The sequence below is a fragment of the Diadema setosum genome, chromosome 8, assembly GCF_964275005.1.
Source record: "Diadema setosum chromosome 8, eeDiaSeto1, whole genome shotgun sequence".
NCBI lineage: Eukaryota > Metazoa > Echinodermata > Echinoidea > Diadematoida > Diadematidae > Diadema > Diadema setosum.
In genome coordinates this window covers 40,496,296-40,513,947 of record NC_092692.1, presented here as the reverse complement: position 1 = coordinate 40,513,947, position 17,652 = coordinate 40,496,296, and the positions used below count along the sequence as shown (strand labels likewise).

Sequence of the window (17,652 nt, the reverse complement as noted above, 5' to 3'; positions counted from 1 at the left end):
CTACTCCGACTCTTCGACTCTCCCCGGTTCTTCTTCTTCGGATTTATTTTGGATATCCTCTGGAGGTACGACACACAAGAGCTGCTGAAGGAAAACCGTCAAGCGATCTGTGGAGGTGAAAGAATGTTAAAAAAAAATACTGTAATGTAAACAGTTATCATGCTGGTTTCTGTGCTTGATGGACAATTATTGTTGCAGTTTCTCGTTCTTCATTACCTGCTTTTCTTAAACCTGCTTTCCTTATATCTGCTTATACCTGCTTTTATCAAGTGACATTCTCAACAGAATGTTCTCAGTTCAATCTCAATACTGATGATTTTTTTTTTGTCTATATTGTTATCGTGTATACATTCCCGTTTTTTATCCTCCTTCCTCTGTCCGCAGTTTTGCATATTTTGCCTCCATGCCTCAAGGTTCCTTTAGCTTCATACATCTTGTCTAGTTTAGATCGTCTGATCTCACATCAGCTTTTTCTGCCACCTCGTGTAAGAACCGTATCAGATCCCCTTTATTTGTAATGGAACTTTTCATGTTCCTTACGTCAAATAATATTCAAGTACATGTTTTGAAAATAAATAACTGTCGATTAAGAAAATGTGTCTACTGAATGTGGATAATTTCTTAATATGAGAATACCCTATTCTGATCTCACGAATGGCAAATACCCTGATTACTATAGTTTATTGTCTTGCAAACACATTCATTAAGATTGATTAAAAAATAATCATCTGCATGTGGTTACTTCCCCTGTCTTTATAACTTATCTATGGGTGTAGGAAAGGTGGAGGGTAGAACAGAGATGAAATGGTTTGAGTGAAGTTCCAGATCAAATACGTCCCCAAAATACTGTGAAAAAGTGTCATAGAAATCATCACTGCGATGTGATAATGGCATGCGTTTGTGCAATGGAATGCATTCTCTTTGTTTCTGCTAGTGTTGTTGGTTCGATGTAATTGCAGGAATTGATGGGTGGGAATCAAAATTAACATTTTAAGAAGACATTGGTGGGGACAGTTTATGACTCACGTTTTCATGTTTTCTGCTTTGTCGTTGTCGATTTACAATGAATTGGTATGAAAAATATATTTTGAGAACAATTGAATTTCATGTACTACTTTATTCATAGCACTTTTTACTGTGAATTAAAAAAAAAACAAAAAAACACCCCACAGATCTCATTTGCCAATTATAGTATAGGGGAATATGGGGAAGTCTATGTCTATATGAAAACAACTGACAGACTGATTCGTGCATGGCTAAGAACACTTCAAGATAAAAGATGTGAAAAACGATATCGAAAAATATTGGAGATTATGTATTGGATATTACAATGTGTATGTAACATAATCATAATAAAGCTTTACATTTCAAGGTCATTCAGGCTACGTTGTCATTTAAAGTACTTTAATACGTCTTCAACGCATAATGACATTTATACTTTATCAATATAAGGCAGAAAATATGTCTATTTGCTTGCAAGCGAAGTTTTCAAAAAAAAAAAGATGTTCGTTTTTACTGATGCCTTTTGTTAGTTTTATAAGTTAACACGCAAAATACGCAAAATGTTATCTAAAAATAATAACGCTATATGATTATGTCTAGTCTATTATTGCCGACACTAAAGAAATGAGCGGATATTAATGCAGGGTTCTCCTAAAAGGAAGACTGGGCGAGGCATCGATCGATCAAGAAAAGCAAATCTTTACCATACGATATGAGAGGATACGCCCTTTCATCAACATTGATCAAAGTTTACAACATGTCGAAGTGAAGATTCTTTGGTTGAGTAGCTGTATAGTAAGACTGTAAGTGGTGTAATTTACATACATTTTGCTTTTGCTCTTTAAGTTTAAGGTTTATAATAGTTAACATAAGATTCATCTACAATCAATGGGTGATACTTACCCATGCCTTGGTTGAACCAGATTGGTTTATTCTCCCACCAGACAAAGATGTAATAGACAGGTATTCCGCCAAAGAAAATTCCCAGACCTATCCCACAATCCACTGGACTGCTGTAGAGAGACATGACAACGATGAACATGCAGCACAGGAAGAATATGACAGGGATCGCCACAGGCACCTGCAGACAAAACAAGAGAAAACAAAACAAAACAAAACAATATGATGATAATAATTATGCTGATACACACACTCTCTCTCAAAAAAAGTAATCCAACTTTGGAGGGCTACTATTCTATAATTGTCAGCTATGGAGAGCACAATGTTGGTTGTAAGGAAAGGGGAACTCTTCCTCTTTCCATTGATGCCTAATTATGTTGACAAATGTCATGCATGAGTGAGCACGTGAACTTTAAAGACAACAATGAAAAACTGCACTTTTTCCAAGTTTGCATGCTATTGTGAAGGAGCAATGCATGTCTCACTGCATGGATGAGATCTGTCATTGAAAGTGGTCAAATCATCAGGACAGCCTGCACGAGTGCAGATTCGTGTTTAGGGTTTCTTTTAACGGTCTTTTTGTTGTTGTTGTTGTTGTTGTTGTTGTTGTTGTTGTTGATAACCTTCAACATGGCCATGTTGTCGATAACTTGGTCATTCACATTAAGGCAAAACCATTATCAATTTCACTCTCTTCGTATTCAAGCCATGGTGGTCACTGGGAGCTATGTGTTGAATACGAACAGAGAAAAATGGACTGTGTGGGTAGGCCTCCGTGGGAGCGTACAAGTTATCGGACAAAAGGCCTAAATGTTAGGAGAAAGCCTAAAGACAAACCCTAAAGACAAGCTCTAAACACAAACCTGCATTCGTACAGACTGGCCTATTTGGCAACTTTCATTAACAGATCTCATCCATGCAGTGAGACATGCATTGTTCCTTCACAATAACATGCAAACTTGGAAAAAGTGCAATTTGTCATTGTTGTCTTTACAGTTCATGTGTCCAGTCAAGTATAAAAATTGTCAACAAAATTAGGTATGAATAGAAAGAGGAAGAGTTCCTCTTTCCTCACAACCAACAATGTGCTCTTCATAGCTGATAATTGTGAAATGGTACCCCTCCAAATCTGGATTACCTGTTCTTTTATACGCTCTGTATAATTTCATTGTGACTTGCTTTTTAAAGAAGTAAACAAGTAGATATTAATGCAAAGCATTTTGACTTCTACCTTACCATTTCGTTTCATAAAACTTGTTGTCCTTCCACACCTTCGAAAAAAGGAGCAGGCTGAAAAAAAAAAATCAGCAGAACACAGTGACACACAGAAGACAGGAGAAAAACAAAAATATCTCACGGTTTTATTGTGTATCAGTGCTGTGTGAGAGTGCACGCGCCCGCACTTTGCTATGTGGGTTTGTGTGGGTGTGCATTGAGGGGCTTCCACTGTTGATGTGGTGATGATCGTTGCAGGTCCTCCTCAAACATCCAATTTTGTTTTATTCATTTTTTTTTTGTCCGATTTCTTTTTGTCCCGTTTTCTTTTTCTTTTTTTTTCAGACTCAAAAACTCTGTGGGCTGCAGCCCCTCCCCTAAACCCAATGGTTCCGCGGCCTTCGTTCTGCTAGAGCCTCGGACTTTAACCCTCGGTCTTACAGAAATTCCCCAAAATGATAGATATAAGATGAGAAATTGAATCTATTAGAGCTGACAAATATGCAGAAAAGCCGATGTATTCACAGTCGATTGGAACAATAACTACGAGACTCTAATCGGACCTTTGGACACTGCCATGGACAGTCACTTGACCAAATAACTGATTTTGTGTGTGTGTTTTTTAAAGGCCATGTATTACATGCCATATATACAATTCAAAATAATTACATAGCTGCATCATCTCCTATTTCGTAAAAACAAACGTCATTTGACATCACTGTTCCTGCACACGTGCACCATGCAACTAATTAGGTCGCCTATACTTTAATAGTCTTAGTTGTCATGGTCGTTTTATGGCCATTGCCTCGGGGCCATTGCCCCTAATATTTATGGTCCCTTTCTGGTCAAAATAGGAAGAAAGAGTGAAATTCACCCGAGCGCTTCAAAGTACCGGCCGTGCGTAGGATTAGCACTTGAACATATTTACAGTACTGCATATTTATGCACAAAGACACCATAAGACAGTTGTAAGACAGAGCATATTAGTGCTCATATCAGTTGCTGATCATACGTCGAGCCTTTTGTTGTGATGAGCTAAAAACAAAAGCGGAAGCTGTAGAAAAATAAGTCGATCATATATACCAGGCTGAATTGGGAATCATAGGTTTGATAGGGTGCAGTCCAAGGACGAAGACAATATTTTTCACAAATAGGGTAACCACTCTGCACACTTTCAAGGACCAGCATATAGTCTGTACATACCGTCTTCCCATATCATAATTTTATCATCATATTTCTGAGTAGCTGACTTATTGTGAGTATAATATAGATCCTATATCAAGTCTTTGTCCATACTTCTTTGTACGCCTTATACCATTTGCTCAAGACAACTGATGCACAACTCAAGGCCATATCGCATTATTAGGAAAATGTATAGACTATATAAGAACAGAAGTTTTTACTCTATGAAATAATGGGTTTTACCTTAAATGGTCGCTCTAGATCTGGATACTTCCATCTGTAATATGGGACGATGGCACAGGTTGCGCCGATAACTAGCCAGCGAGTCACACTCAGATAATTAATTAAGGCGTTGACATTGCCCCCAATCAGCATTACCAGACAAACAGGTGCCTATAATAGAGATGCACAGAGAAAGAAATGATTGTGATGCTTTCAGTAAATACACGTGAATAACGTGATGTCAAACGCAAACACAAGCACACACGCACAAACACACACACACACACACACACACACACACATACCCAAACACACACAAACACCTCGAATGATTTTCCAAAGTGAGTAAATTGTTTTCCTCACCATGACAGCAGCAGCAGGTAAAGGTGTCTTCCTGTCCACGTGTATCATAGAGGCAATAGAAGGCATCATTCCTTCCCGAGATGCAACCAATAGGACTCTATAAAAAATCAGTCCAAAAATAGATTCACATAAAATCAAAAGCTATAGTCCTCATGTATGTACGTCTAGATTCACATATTCACATAAATATATAACTTTTCATTTTAAATGACAGACGAATTAACGAAATTATAGTATAATGATTATAGCACCCAATAGCAAGATATTAGAAACTTGTTTAGCGACCGGTCATGATATAAAGTGCGTTATTCCGCAATTTCGTCACCCCAACGGTTCGTAATTCCGAAAATGAAATAAGGTTCGCTGTTCCGAATGGCTGTTTATCCGAAAATTAAATAAGGTTCATTATTTCTAAGGTCGTTATTCCGAAAATTCATTAATCCGGGGGTTTATAATTCCGCATATGAAATAGGGTTCGTGTTATTCCGAAGGTTCATTGGCGCAATTAAGTGAAAGAAAGGTTCATTACTTCCATAAGGTTCGTTGATCTGAAAATTAGATACTAGTGTAAGTTCTTTCCACACTCGACATAATCGTTATTCCCCCATCCACCCCCCCCCCCCCCCCCCCCGTGTCCCTTCCAACCGGCTTCCAACTTCCCAGTGGATTGCTTGGGACTGGCGAAACTCATTTCATTTTCAGAGTAAAGGTCATTAAATGTTTCAATATTGGAATAACAAACCTTCAGTACGTGGATGAACCTTTGTTCATTTTTGCACCAACAAACCTTCGGAATAACGTCACAAGTGTTAACGAACATTTAGGTATAGGGAATAAGGTGTTCCGGATTAACGAACCATCAAAATTACGAAGCTTGTTTCATTTTCGGATTAACGACCTTCTGAATAGCGAACATCACCCATTAACCCTGCATAGCAATAAATTTCAATTCTAAGTGGAACAACGATTATTCTGGCTGAAACCATGTCGCTTAAAACATTCAGTGATTTATCGAAAAAGTGACTCGTCTAATCAACAAGTGAATCAAATCATTTAAATGGTATTTCAATATCCATTATTTCACAACCCGAACATGCAGTACGTCTAGAGCTGATTGAGATTGATTGATTGATTGATTGATCAGGTTTATTGCCATCCAAAAAACACACAGACGGGTGAAAAGTCCGAAGACTTATAATTCCCGTTTACAAAACAAATTATACACAAATACGTAAAGATATCTTTTACAATATACAATGCAAAGAATATTATTATCACAAAACAAAGACTGAAATGGGAAACAATCGTTACCAAAAATCTACGAACAAATAAAACAGGCACCCCAACAACCTCATACATTGTAGATTGCACTGTATAATACTCTTTGTACACATACGTGTATATACAGTTGTATCTCCATCTATTGTCTTGTCCCTGTATTCTAACGAAATTAGATTAATGGTAAGTTAGTGTCAGTCTAATCTCAACGTCTATAACGTGGGCCTACTAAACAAGCATACAAACAATCACTTTTTTTTTATTAACGCACTTTGAGATCATTTCGTCCAATTATATTGGTCTTTCTTCGCAGACTGCATTACCTTGAGAAGGAGAATACAGTACCATTGCTTGATCCGAGACATGATAGAGCCACGCCAATGCCCAAAATCCAGTACCAATCCCCCAGAACAATGCGACCGAAGTCCTGATATACAAAAAATAAATTTCAAAGTCCCTTTTTATTGTCAAAGCTGCTCTATTACGAAATATTCAACCTGATATAACGTAAAACGGCTATAAACATAACGTATTAGTCTATCTGAATTTTTTTTTTTTGAGAAGGTGATTCCGCCTTTCCCTCGTATCTTTGATTATTTTTAAGAACAAAAACTGGCACCGAATGCAAACAGTATACAGTTCTTTTGAAGAATATTGTATCATAAAATCAAATGACAGATCTTTTGGGAGGTATCATACCAAAGCTACTGAGCTCGAGGACAGAACCTGGTCGGCAGACAACACGGTGAAATACGCGACGTTCGTCAACAAGTACACAACCGTTACTATTGTCATGGAAATGATGACGGCTAATGGAATTGTCCTGTAATAAAAAAGAATAACAAAGAGGAAAGAGAAAGAGACATAACTAGATAAATAGAAAGAAAAGAAAACATATGGTTAATTTTACACAGAACGGAAAGAGCGGATTGTAGGTGCAGGTGCAAAAACCAGGGTAATTCAATGAAATGTCGCACTGAGCTAGTGAGCACGAAACAAAGTGAAAATGCGATTATACGCTATAAAACATTATTGCTCACCGCACATACAGTCTCAAGGATTTCTACTGGTAACTTTTAATAAAGCATCAAACAATGTGTGTGTGCATGTGAGAGAGAGAGTGTGTGTGTTGCAACCTGGAGAACCCTCTATGGGTTACGTTCTCTGCATACAGGACAATCAATAAGCCACCATCGTTAGAAATGAAAAGGTCTACGCAACGAAAATCATTCCAATGTCAGTAACAAAATCACACAAGAAGGTTTCAAAAATAAAACAGCAAAAGGAATAATTTGCGGTGATTTGATTTAATACGGATATCGAGTAAAGTACAAATACCTGGATGGATTGATGATTTCTTCTGTCACCTGGGGCAGGTATTGCCTAAAGACGAGGGTAAGAATCAAAACATGCAGAGGTTTATTCATCTCTACATTAAGTTATATACCAGTCAGGCTGCATACCAGGCTGGCTGTCTGTCATAAAATACGTGTTGTTTAAACGTGCTCGCAGCTGACACTGCATATAGTAGAGCAGATAAGCCCTCAAAATCACGTGAATTGTGCAAAATTTGACTAAAGCATGAAACTTTCACCAGTGTTAGTACATACCATAAGATTTATTTTAAGATCGGGAGGTAAGTCTGATTTGACCTCTGATGACCTCCAGAGGTCAATGTACTTTAGATATCAGAAAATCGATGTTTTTAGACATTTGCAAATGATATATGTGGTTATGTTGCACTAAACGTGCATTTATACCACAGAGAAATCATTTCCAGATTCAACAGAGCACTGACAGGTTTTTACCTTTGACCTCTGATGACCGCCAGAGGTCAATGAACTTTAAATATCAAAATATTGATGTTTTTTAGACATTTGTGAATGATATATGTGGTTATGATTCACTAAACAGGCATCTATACTTCAGGGAAACCATTTTCTGATTCCACAGAGCATTGACAGGTTTTAACCTTTGACCTCTGATGACCTTTGGAGGTCATTGACCTCAAAATATATTGATCTGTGATGTCATTGATTAATGGTAACCATTGTTAAGATGTACAAAACAAGCATATCTGTCTTACAATGAAATTGTTTTCATATTCTAAAGAGCAGACGGGTTTCTACCTTTGACCTCTGATGACCTTGAGAGGTCAATGACCTCAGAATATCAGAATATTGAAGTATGACATCATTGGTGAAAGGTCAAACATGGTAAAGATGTACAAAACAAGCATATCTGTGTACAATGACATCGTCTTCATATTCCAAGGCACACAGACGAGTTTCTGCCTTTGACCTCTGATGATCTCGAGAGGTCAGTGACCTCAAAGTATCAGAATAGTTTGGCATCAATGGTAAACATGATGATGTTTTAGAGAGCACTTGTAGGCCCTGTTTATTGACGAGCCATTACCGTTCACCTACGAAAATCACACAAGGTCAAATACCTCGAATGAAATGTGAGGATGTTAATATTGATATTGCGATAGTTAATAGTTAATAATTGTTTATAATGTAGGGCTTACAAACCATGCATTTCTGTTACCAAAAAAGTGGCTAGGTACCTACTCATTCCGCAGAACTTTTCAGGTAATTATCTAAGTCGGGTATGTGCACAGAGCAAGGGGTGTCGATCTGTTTTCACGTGGGGGGGGGGGGGGACTTGGAAAATATGTAAAAGCATAAGTTCATGGTGCAAAGGAATGAAGCGGAGGGGGAGGGGGGTTGGATTTTTGCGGGTTTAGACCTGAAATCAGTGATTCAGTGTAGCTCTTGTTTAATGTGTGCGTCATCACTTATACGGAAGTTGATGGGGTGTGGGCGCATCTCACCTACCCTCCTCCCAAAGACGAAGTTTTTTTTTTCAACGACCTGGCACACAGGCACTTTTGAAGGAATACCTCGAAATTGTATCAAAAAGGTGTAGTAAGTCAGCCATCTATGGAGGAAGACCAATCGACAGAAGGATGTGGGTGGAGGTATCCCCCTCCCATATTATGGAGCTTTTGCATTCTTTTGTTTGCAATTCAATGATCTCGTGCCACTCTTGGTTGAACTACCATTTTGAAAAAAAAAAAGTCCATACCCAAATGTGTAGCCATAATCAATGCATGGAGGAGAGGTTGATACAGCGAGAGGAGGGTATGAAAGGGGCTGTCCCCCAATCCTTCCCATGCGAGGGAGCCTTTGCAGTAAGAATAGAAATGTTAAAAAAAAAATCTAGTATACACATTTATGATGGAATATTTGGGAAATTATCAGTAAAAGGAGTGTACCAAATGTAAGGGTAAAAACCGAGGAGGGATTGTTAATTGAAAGATACACTACCCCCTCCAACAAGAGGGATTTTCTTTAATATGTCGGAACTTAAATTAAAGATCTAGTACATACTTTGTGATGATATAGAACAAAAAATGGGACAAAAGCACTGAGAGTATATGGAAGGGGACATAACGAAAGATAGTGTGGGGGAGGGGGTATGCAAAGGAGATTCTGCCTTTTAATCTGGTGCATACTATAGCTGAAATGTTCAGTGACAATTCATTTTCTGTCAAAAAAGTGAAGAAAAAAAATCTCAATCTCAGGAAATACTTGGAGGCAAAGTTTTATGTCCCCACCATTCCCCCTCCCATATTTTCTCGGGAGGCGGGGCAAATGCCTCTTGCCCTCCAAAATGAACAATCGTGCATATAATATAGGAAAGCCTTTTCATCTTTGGAATTCAAATAAAAATATCTCTTAAAAACATTTTTCATAGAATAAGGGAAATTATCATTCCCCAAAGTATGTTATATCTGTGGAAGGAACCAAGCAGGGGGAAGGAGTCTATCGAAAGGAGATATCCCCTCTCACAGAAGGGAGATTTTGCATTTCAGAATTAAATTTTAACAATCCGATGCACACTTAAAGTGAAAAATTTGGGCAGTTTTCTGTCTAAAAAGCAAAAAAACAAAAAACAACAAAAACTAACAACAACAAAACATAGTCCACATCTCAGAATTTAATGGGGTGGGGGTCAACTATCCCTGCCACCACCCCACCCCTCCTCCAAACTGATGCCCCGGTATGTGCATGTGTTTTATTCCACTTGTTGAAAAGAAGAGAGAGTTTTAAGAAACAATATTGTTCAGTGGTCGCTATCCCAGTCAAGTTAATTGTTTATCAATAAGGTGATTTCCTTCACCTGTATACCTTAAGATGATGTAGGCCTGGTATTTGCCTTGCACGTTATTACATCTATTTCTTTTTTAGTATTCTCGTTTATATTATGATGTGAAAGTTGTTTACTTTGCCACAATTTTACTTGTACATAGAAAAAATAATCCAAGACTGAAAATGAAATTGATACAATATTTAATGATTGACATGATGCACATATTGTGTATTTCTATAGCAATAAAAGTGAGCAATTCAAAAGGCGTGTACTCATTTCACATGAACATTAGCGATGATCCTCTCACCCCTGGAGGATATTGAAAGATATGCATCAAAATGTAAGAATATTGATGTCTGGTCTCATTTGTTTGTAATGGCCAGCTGCTTATGAAATAATAATTATATTTAAAAAAATGCATTTTGCGTGTGTGTGTGTGTGTGTGTGTCCAAATTGTATGTAGAGTATTCCACACACAGTTCAATTTTGACTTCCATCTAGGACAATGAGCGGTTACTTTTTTCTCAACTACACTGTAATATCAAAATCTATTGAAAAAACACGGTGGCGGCTGGGTCTAACACATTATCATTCCTTTTCGTTGGAGATCCATGCGGGATGGTCAAAACAAACATAAAAAATAGATATCTCAGACCTAATTGTTATAACAAAGCATCATATCCTCATATACCCAACCCAACCCTCTATGCCCAGACAATGTAAACCACCCCATGGACTTACTTGGAGCTTAAGAATATCCTTTGTCAACAGAGAGAGACATCCAAACCTTTGCAGTGCCGACTAAGATCTGCCATGGAACTGATTGGTATTGGCTCTGCATCATTGACAGCAGATCTCGTTTCCTATTCTCCTTCTTCTTCTTCTTCATCATCGCTGAATTTGCCTGAGCTGTACTTTCTTACAGGGATTGCCATTGTAGTTTTGTTTTGTTTTGCTTTGTTTTGTTTTTCAAGTGTGGCTGTAACACTGCTTGTTTTGCATAATTATGATGGTCATTGCAGCTAAAGAGTGCATATCTTCTCTGGATCATTCCAAACTTCATGATGTTTCACCTGGATGAATGGATCCCAGATGATGCATGCATATTCCAGGACAGTCCTGAGCGGCATGGAGTAGCAAAACACCTGAACTTTATGATACTCGTATCTTCGTCTGGAGAGAGTCTTTGGTTGAAGTATAACCTTTTTAAGCTGCTGTGGCGATTTGATTCCAGCTGAGCCTCCTATTGGAACTCCAAAATATTTTGCACAATCCGCTTTCTCCATGGTTTGCCATGAATGCTTATCTATTCCCTGGGTAGGTCTCGGATGGCAATAGCTAGTTGCAATACACAGGATTGCTTCATGTGGAATGCACGTTGGGCCTCACAGTATGTCGAAGTTTTCAAGATGGTCCATGATGTCGCAGCTGTGGACTGTATACTCCAGGACCATGAGTCATTCATCGCAGTCATACTGTAACAACCCACCAGCTTTACACTGGCCAATACAGGCCCACCAGCTGGAAACTATGCAAATATTGCCCATGAGCTTGACACTTAGGCAAACCAGTCCCATAATGAGTCCGACAAATGGGGGAAAAGATCTATGAGACTTACACTGAATAGATTAAACACTCTGTATATCAGTCTCATGGGCCTTGTTTTCCTCGAGTGTCGAGATAATGGCCATATTTGCCTATATTTGCTAGTCTACATAACTAACCCAAACATAACAGTTGTATTTGAGGTCACTGCCATCACTCAAGAAACTTTAAGCTTATTTCTGAAGTAATTGACCTCTCACATTTCAGAGACCTGTTACTATAAAGCAATGCTCTGTGGAATATGCATACATGCTTTGATCAAAACATCAGTGCGTGATTTGTACATGATTAAGCATTTACGATTACACCAATGAAGCCAAACATCAATACAGGTAAGCCTACACATGTGACCTCAGTGATCTCTCATTGTCCTGAGAGGTCAAAGTTGGATATAATGCACAGGCTAATGACCAATGTTCCATGGAATGACAAGATTCTTCTATTATAGCATAAATGATTGTACATCGGGTAGGGCCTATTACAAAGTTGACCATTGACTATACATAGAATATCAATATTCTGATATTTTGAGGTCATTGACCTGTCACCTTCCTCAGAGGTCAAAGGTAGAGACACGTGAGTAATTTCTCTTGCTCTGTGGAATAGGAAAACAATTCAATTGTAATACAAATGAATATAACATCTAAATCATGTTTGTCATCAACCAATTGCACCAAATATCAATGTTCTGACATTTTGAGGTCATTGGCCTCATCATAGGTCATCTGAGGTCATCAGAGGTCAAAGGTAGAAATATGACTCGAAAGGCTCAGTGGAACATTGAGGCAATTCCTCTTACAAAAATTAGTTTTTAGTACATAATTTCAGTTTCAGTTTCAGTTATGAGTGACGCATTAAAATATCAATTTTCTGACATTTTGAGGTCATTGACCTCTGAAGGTCATCAGAGGTCAAAGATAGAAACCTGTCAGGGCTCTGTGGAACATAAAGACAATTTCACTGTTACAAATATTGAGTTTTAGTACATCATTACTGTGTTTTAACATTAACCAATGATGCAAAATATCAATTTTCTGACATTTTGAGGTCATTGACCTCTGGAGGTCATCAGAGGTCAAAGGTAGAAACCTGTCAGGGCTCTGTGGAACATAAAGACAATTTCACTGTGACAAATATTAAGTTTTAGTACATCATTACTGTGTTTATCATTAACCAATGACGCAAAATATCAATTTTCTTAGATTTTGAGGTCATTGACCTCTAGAGGTCATCAGAGGTCAATTCAGACTTACCTCCCGATCTTAAAATTAATCTTATAGCATGTACTAACAATGGTGAAAGTTTCATGCTTTAGTCAAATTTTGCACAATTCTTCGGCTTATCTGCTCTACTAATACTTCCATCATTATTTTCATGCAATATCTGACTTCAAACGAAGCTAGAAAGGCGTCAGCACTACAGAGAAGACACAGTGTAAACACATTCACACAAGCACACACACACACACACACACACACACACACACACACATTACAGGCTTACACTATCTGAAGGGGCCACGGAACAAATGAAAAACGGAGGTAGGAGATAGGCGCTGCAGAGTATGGGGATGCAACCCTCAAAATTTTGATTTTTTTTTAATTTATTTCAGAAGAGACAGAACATAAAGGGGAAAACACAAAGGAAACCCTCGACTACCAGAGTAGGGCCTACTGTTCGGAGAATCTTCTCATCTACAGGGGGGGGGGGGAGATGGTCATCTAGGATACTACAAAATATACATGTATATTATTCATATACATATCTATTTTAGTATTGTGTTTGGAAGGAATATAACCTTCTGTAGAGTCGTTTGTTCGTTTTTCTTTCAAGCAATATAACCAAGGTGAATATTTTCAGAATAGGCCTACCTACCAGCCAGAATAAGCAAACAGACCAGAATATACCGCCAAGGGAAATGTCCGAAAGCTGAAATCTGACGTATCAAAGGCACCGGTAAAATTTGCAACATTACCTAGAAAGAAATAGATGTAAAATAGAAAACAAGATATTACAAGCTGACTTAAAGGGATGGTATAGTACTATTGGTAGAAATGAGAATTTTAGCTTTTTGTGAAATGCCAAGAAACCACTTCTGAAATGATACAGAGCATACCATTTTAGAGATATTCATAGTTTCTTTAATGAAAATCCCTTGTGAAATGGCTGAGATGTCTAAAAACAAAGTTAAAAAATGAGCCCAATAAAAGATGGGTCCCATCTTTTATTGGGATTGCATTGTTTTGGATATCTCTACTATTTCAAAACCAATTTTTATCAAATAAAAGTTGAATTCCTCTTGGAATTCCATGCTCTATTACATTTCATAAGAGGTTTCTCATTATCTCACGAAAAAATGTTAGAAACCTGGAGTTAGGACTCAACCAAAACTATACAATCCCTTTAAGCCCAACTGTAATAAAGACAGGGCTCTCATTTATAGTAATTGTATAGATAGGAAAACAAGTACTGTACAAGTGCTGTACAAGTAATTATGATGTTGCATTTAGTTATAATATTTTATTGGTCTTACACAGCTCTTATGGTCTGTAAAGAGCTCATATAAGCCATAATGGTGCAACACAAGTGACGCACAAGTAGTTATGAGATGTCAGTTAACTATAGTTGTTGAATATGATTAGTAAACTTGAGAATGATGTCTCGTTAAATTGTTCAAGAGAATAGAGACATGACATGTTCACATGACACGTGATAACTTCCTCATCATGCTCATCATTAACACTGTTACGAAAGTAACTTCCTAGCCTTCTAAAACGTTACCTTGAGCAAGTTGAACGATTCCAGCTATGATGATCACCAACAAGGCCGCAAGCTTTGCTACAGTCATGAATGCATTCACAAAGCGGCTTCCGGGCACACTGGTACTATTCAAGAAGAATATCACTCCTGTAAGTATTTAACACCAAATGAATACTTTATGCAGTTTACAATAGAGATGAAATTAATGAGAAAGATCATGTCCTTGAAATTTCAGGAGAAAAGACAGCAAGTGTGACTGCGTGTCATCCTTTAATGTATCTGAAATAATTTAGACTGAACGTAATTAGCAGTAATAATGGTAATACGTATTCCCACCTAGACCATCACTGTCATCACTATCAAGCATGTGCACGACGGCAGGCCCCTGCATTTCTTCTTCCTCTTTACTTGGAAACAAGTGTATCGTCGATTCTTTTGATCTCATTGTCGTCATGGTGATTATCATACTATGAATGTAATATTGTTTTTCCCTATTCTGTTGTCAGATACACGTGTTGTCATTTTCATTATGATTTCCTTGAAAATATGCAGAAATAAACTCGAACTGAACTGAACTTAACTGAACCATGTGTACCTACCCATCATGAGGGCTGCAGTGAGTCTGGTAGTGACTTCAGGATTAGAGCAGTCAACATAGAGAGGAAGAAGGAGATTGGAGGCGAATGTCAGACTTAGAACCACTACTGGAGCAGTTCTCAAAGCCACAATGCTGCTCCACAAACGCAGAAAAGCAGGGATTGGACCACAAGCTTCTAGAAGATAGGAAAAATCTCCCCCGGAAACGGAAAATGTCGTCCCAAGCTCGGCGTAAGTTAGAGCCCCGAGTATGGACAAAATCCCACAGAACACCCAGATGAGTAAAGCCCATCCTATTCCTCCTGAGTTGGCTAGGACGCTGGTAGGAGAAATAAAGATTCCCGATCCTATCACCCCTCCGACTATAAGAGATATGCTGTCAAGTAAAGTGACTTGACGAGACAAACGGATAGGGTCATCATCTTTAGTATTCAGATACGATTCACTATCTGACTTCTGGCTTTTCTTCGTTCCACGTAGAGCCATTTTCACTATCTGTGTCTAGTTTTTGCCAGTGAGTTGTGCTACGATATAATAATGCGCGCTATCATTATTTTTCCTGGAGATCATGAGCCCATACTTTATGACGTGGTAAATATTGGATTAGGGTTATTAGGAACGTCATACAGGGTATTTCTCTGTTCCTACCGTTTTTGACCAAACATATAAAAAATACGACATCGTATACATCGGTGAGATATACTGTACATAATGACAATGCGAATTATAGATAATCTTTTACCCTAATTCCTGACGGAATCAGAGATCGACGGGTGTAAATGCAAACTGTACACATACAAAATGTCAGGGATGGCACTGTAGGCCTATGATGAACATTCATCAGACACTGTAATGGAGGAGCAATATTATGAATGCCCATTTTGGACTCGTAATTATATACTTTTGTTTAATTGTCATTATCGATAGATAATGAAAGAGAAATCTGCAATTTGGTACTATAATACCCTAACAGTAATCGGGGTTAGCCCACGAGCTCGACACCCACGAGTCATACAGCCCTCTAGTCATACAGCCCATTATCTAGACAACAAGTTAAGTACTAGCCCACTAGCTACACATTATAAGATACATGACCATAATGTACTGAGCGAGACACTCTAGGCAAATAAGGCCCTTGAGGTCGATAATAAGCAAAAAGAGCTCGACACTGCGTACATTAAGCGACATGATGTAATGTCGAGCTCGTGGACCTTTTGGGGTTTTTGTTTTTTTGTCTATAGGGTCGAGCTCGTGGACTTTGTTTGCCTAGTGTCGAGCCCAGGCATGGGCCTTATTTGCCTAGTGTTTAGCTCGTGGACCGTATAGCTCGTGGGCGTATACTTCAATTTATATCGAGCTCGTGAGTCTTGTTCATTTAGTGACTAGCTCCAGGGCTGTATGGCCTCGTGAGCTGATAACTCTAGGACTGTATGACTAGTGGGCAGTATGACTCGTGGGCTGTGTGACTCGTGGGCTGTATAACTCGTGGGCTGTATGACTCGTTTGTGTTGAGTTCGTAACGTGCACCCTAATTACTCTTGCTCTGTAGTTCTTCCGTGATAATATTATGGGCGTCATTATTTTCGTTAAATAGCAATTATCATAGCAGTAGATATCCTCTTTTATTGATATCGCTTTTTTATAGAGCAGGGATCACTGATGAGACCAAAGTTCGATGTTTACGACGCATCCACTTTGTGCGCCTCGGGAATGTTTTCGAAGGCCATCCTGACCCAGTTATGTAAGTGCCTTTTGGTGCCGGATTTGATTGAGGTCATTACTTAGCTTCATCACTTTGATAATAAACGATGAAGACACGATAACGATGTATAAAGGCCGAATGCTAGTCTCAACATCACACAGTAAAGAGTGTGAGATTGCATGCCTTGTTAGGTCTTGTATACCAGTACCTGGTTTGTTGACAGTTCGTTATTCCGAAGATTCGTCAATCCGACAATGAAAAAAGTTCGTTATTCCGAAGGTTCGTTAATCCGAAAATAAAAAAGAAGAAGAAGAAACGTTCGTTATTCTAAAGATTAGTTAGCCCGAAAACGAAATTATGTTCGTAATTCCGAACGTGCGTTAGATTTTTTTTTTCTCTCTCTCTCTCTTTTCTGGGATTACGAACCTTCGGAGAAGCTTGGAACAACACCTCAAATTTTCGGATTAACGAACCCTATTTCATTTTTGGATTAACGAACATCTGTGTATTGCAAATTTGCCTGGTTCGGAATAACGAACCTTCGGAATAACAAACCAAACCTTATTAAATTTTTGGATTAACGAACTTTCAGAATTACGAACATTACCTGTTGATAGACAACACTCTTTACTGTATTCATTGCATTACACCGATCGGTTTCTCTCTCC

The 17,652-nt window shown here is 38.3% G+C and overlaps 1 protein-coding gene across 1 annotated transcript; it reads right to left on the bottom strand.

Annotated features, from left to right (window-relative positions):
* On the bottom strand, window positions 1-15,768 carry LOC140232270 (cystine/glutamate transporter-like). The gene is made up of 10 exons (XM_072312403.1): window positions 15,285-15,768; window positions 14,707-14,832; window positions 13,801-13,900; window positions 7,501-7,545; window positions 6,862-6,985; window positions 6,486-6,589; window positions 4,885-4,981; window positions 4,543-4,692; window positions 1,906-2,083; window positions 1-107 (listed from the first exon to the last, which is right to left on the bottom strand). Exons 1-10 carry the CDS (start codon window positions 15,766-15,768, stop codon window positions 1-3), a joined length of 1,515 nt encoding a protein of 504 aa, XP_072168504.1.
* Window positions 15,769-17,652: the final 1,884 nt, after the last annotated feature.

Bases quoted from the DNA above. Each gene is read 5' to 3' on its own strand.
- LOC140232270 (XM_072312403.1), bottom strand. From the start codon at position 15,768: ATGGCTCTACGTGGAACGAAGAAAAGCCAGAAGTCAGATAGTGAATCG. The intron at 6,590-6,861 runs GTATGATACCTC...TTTGTATATCAG, and splicing joins CCTCGAGCTCAGTAGCTTTG to GACTTCGGTCGCATTGTTCT. The intron at 108-1,905 runs GTAAGTATCACC...TCACCTCCACAG, and splicing joins CTGGTTCAACCAAGGCATGG to ATCGCTTGACGGTTTTCCTT.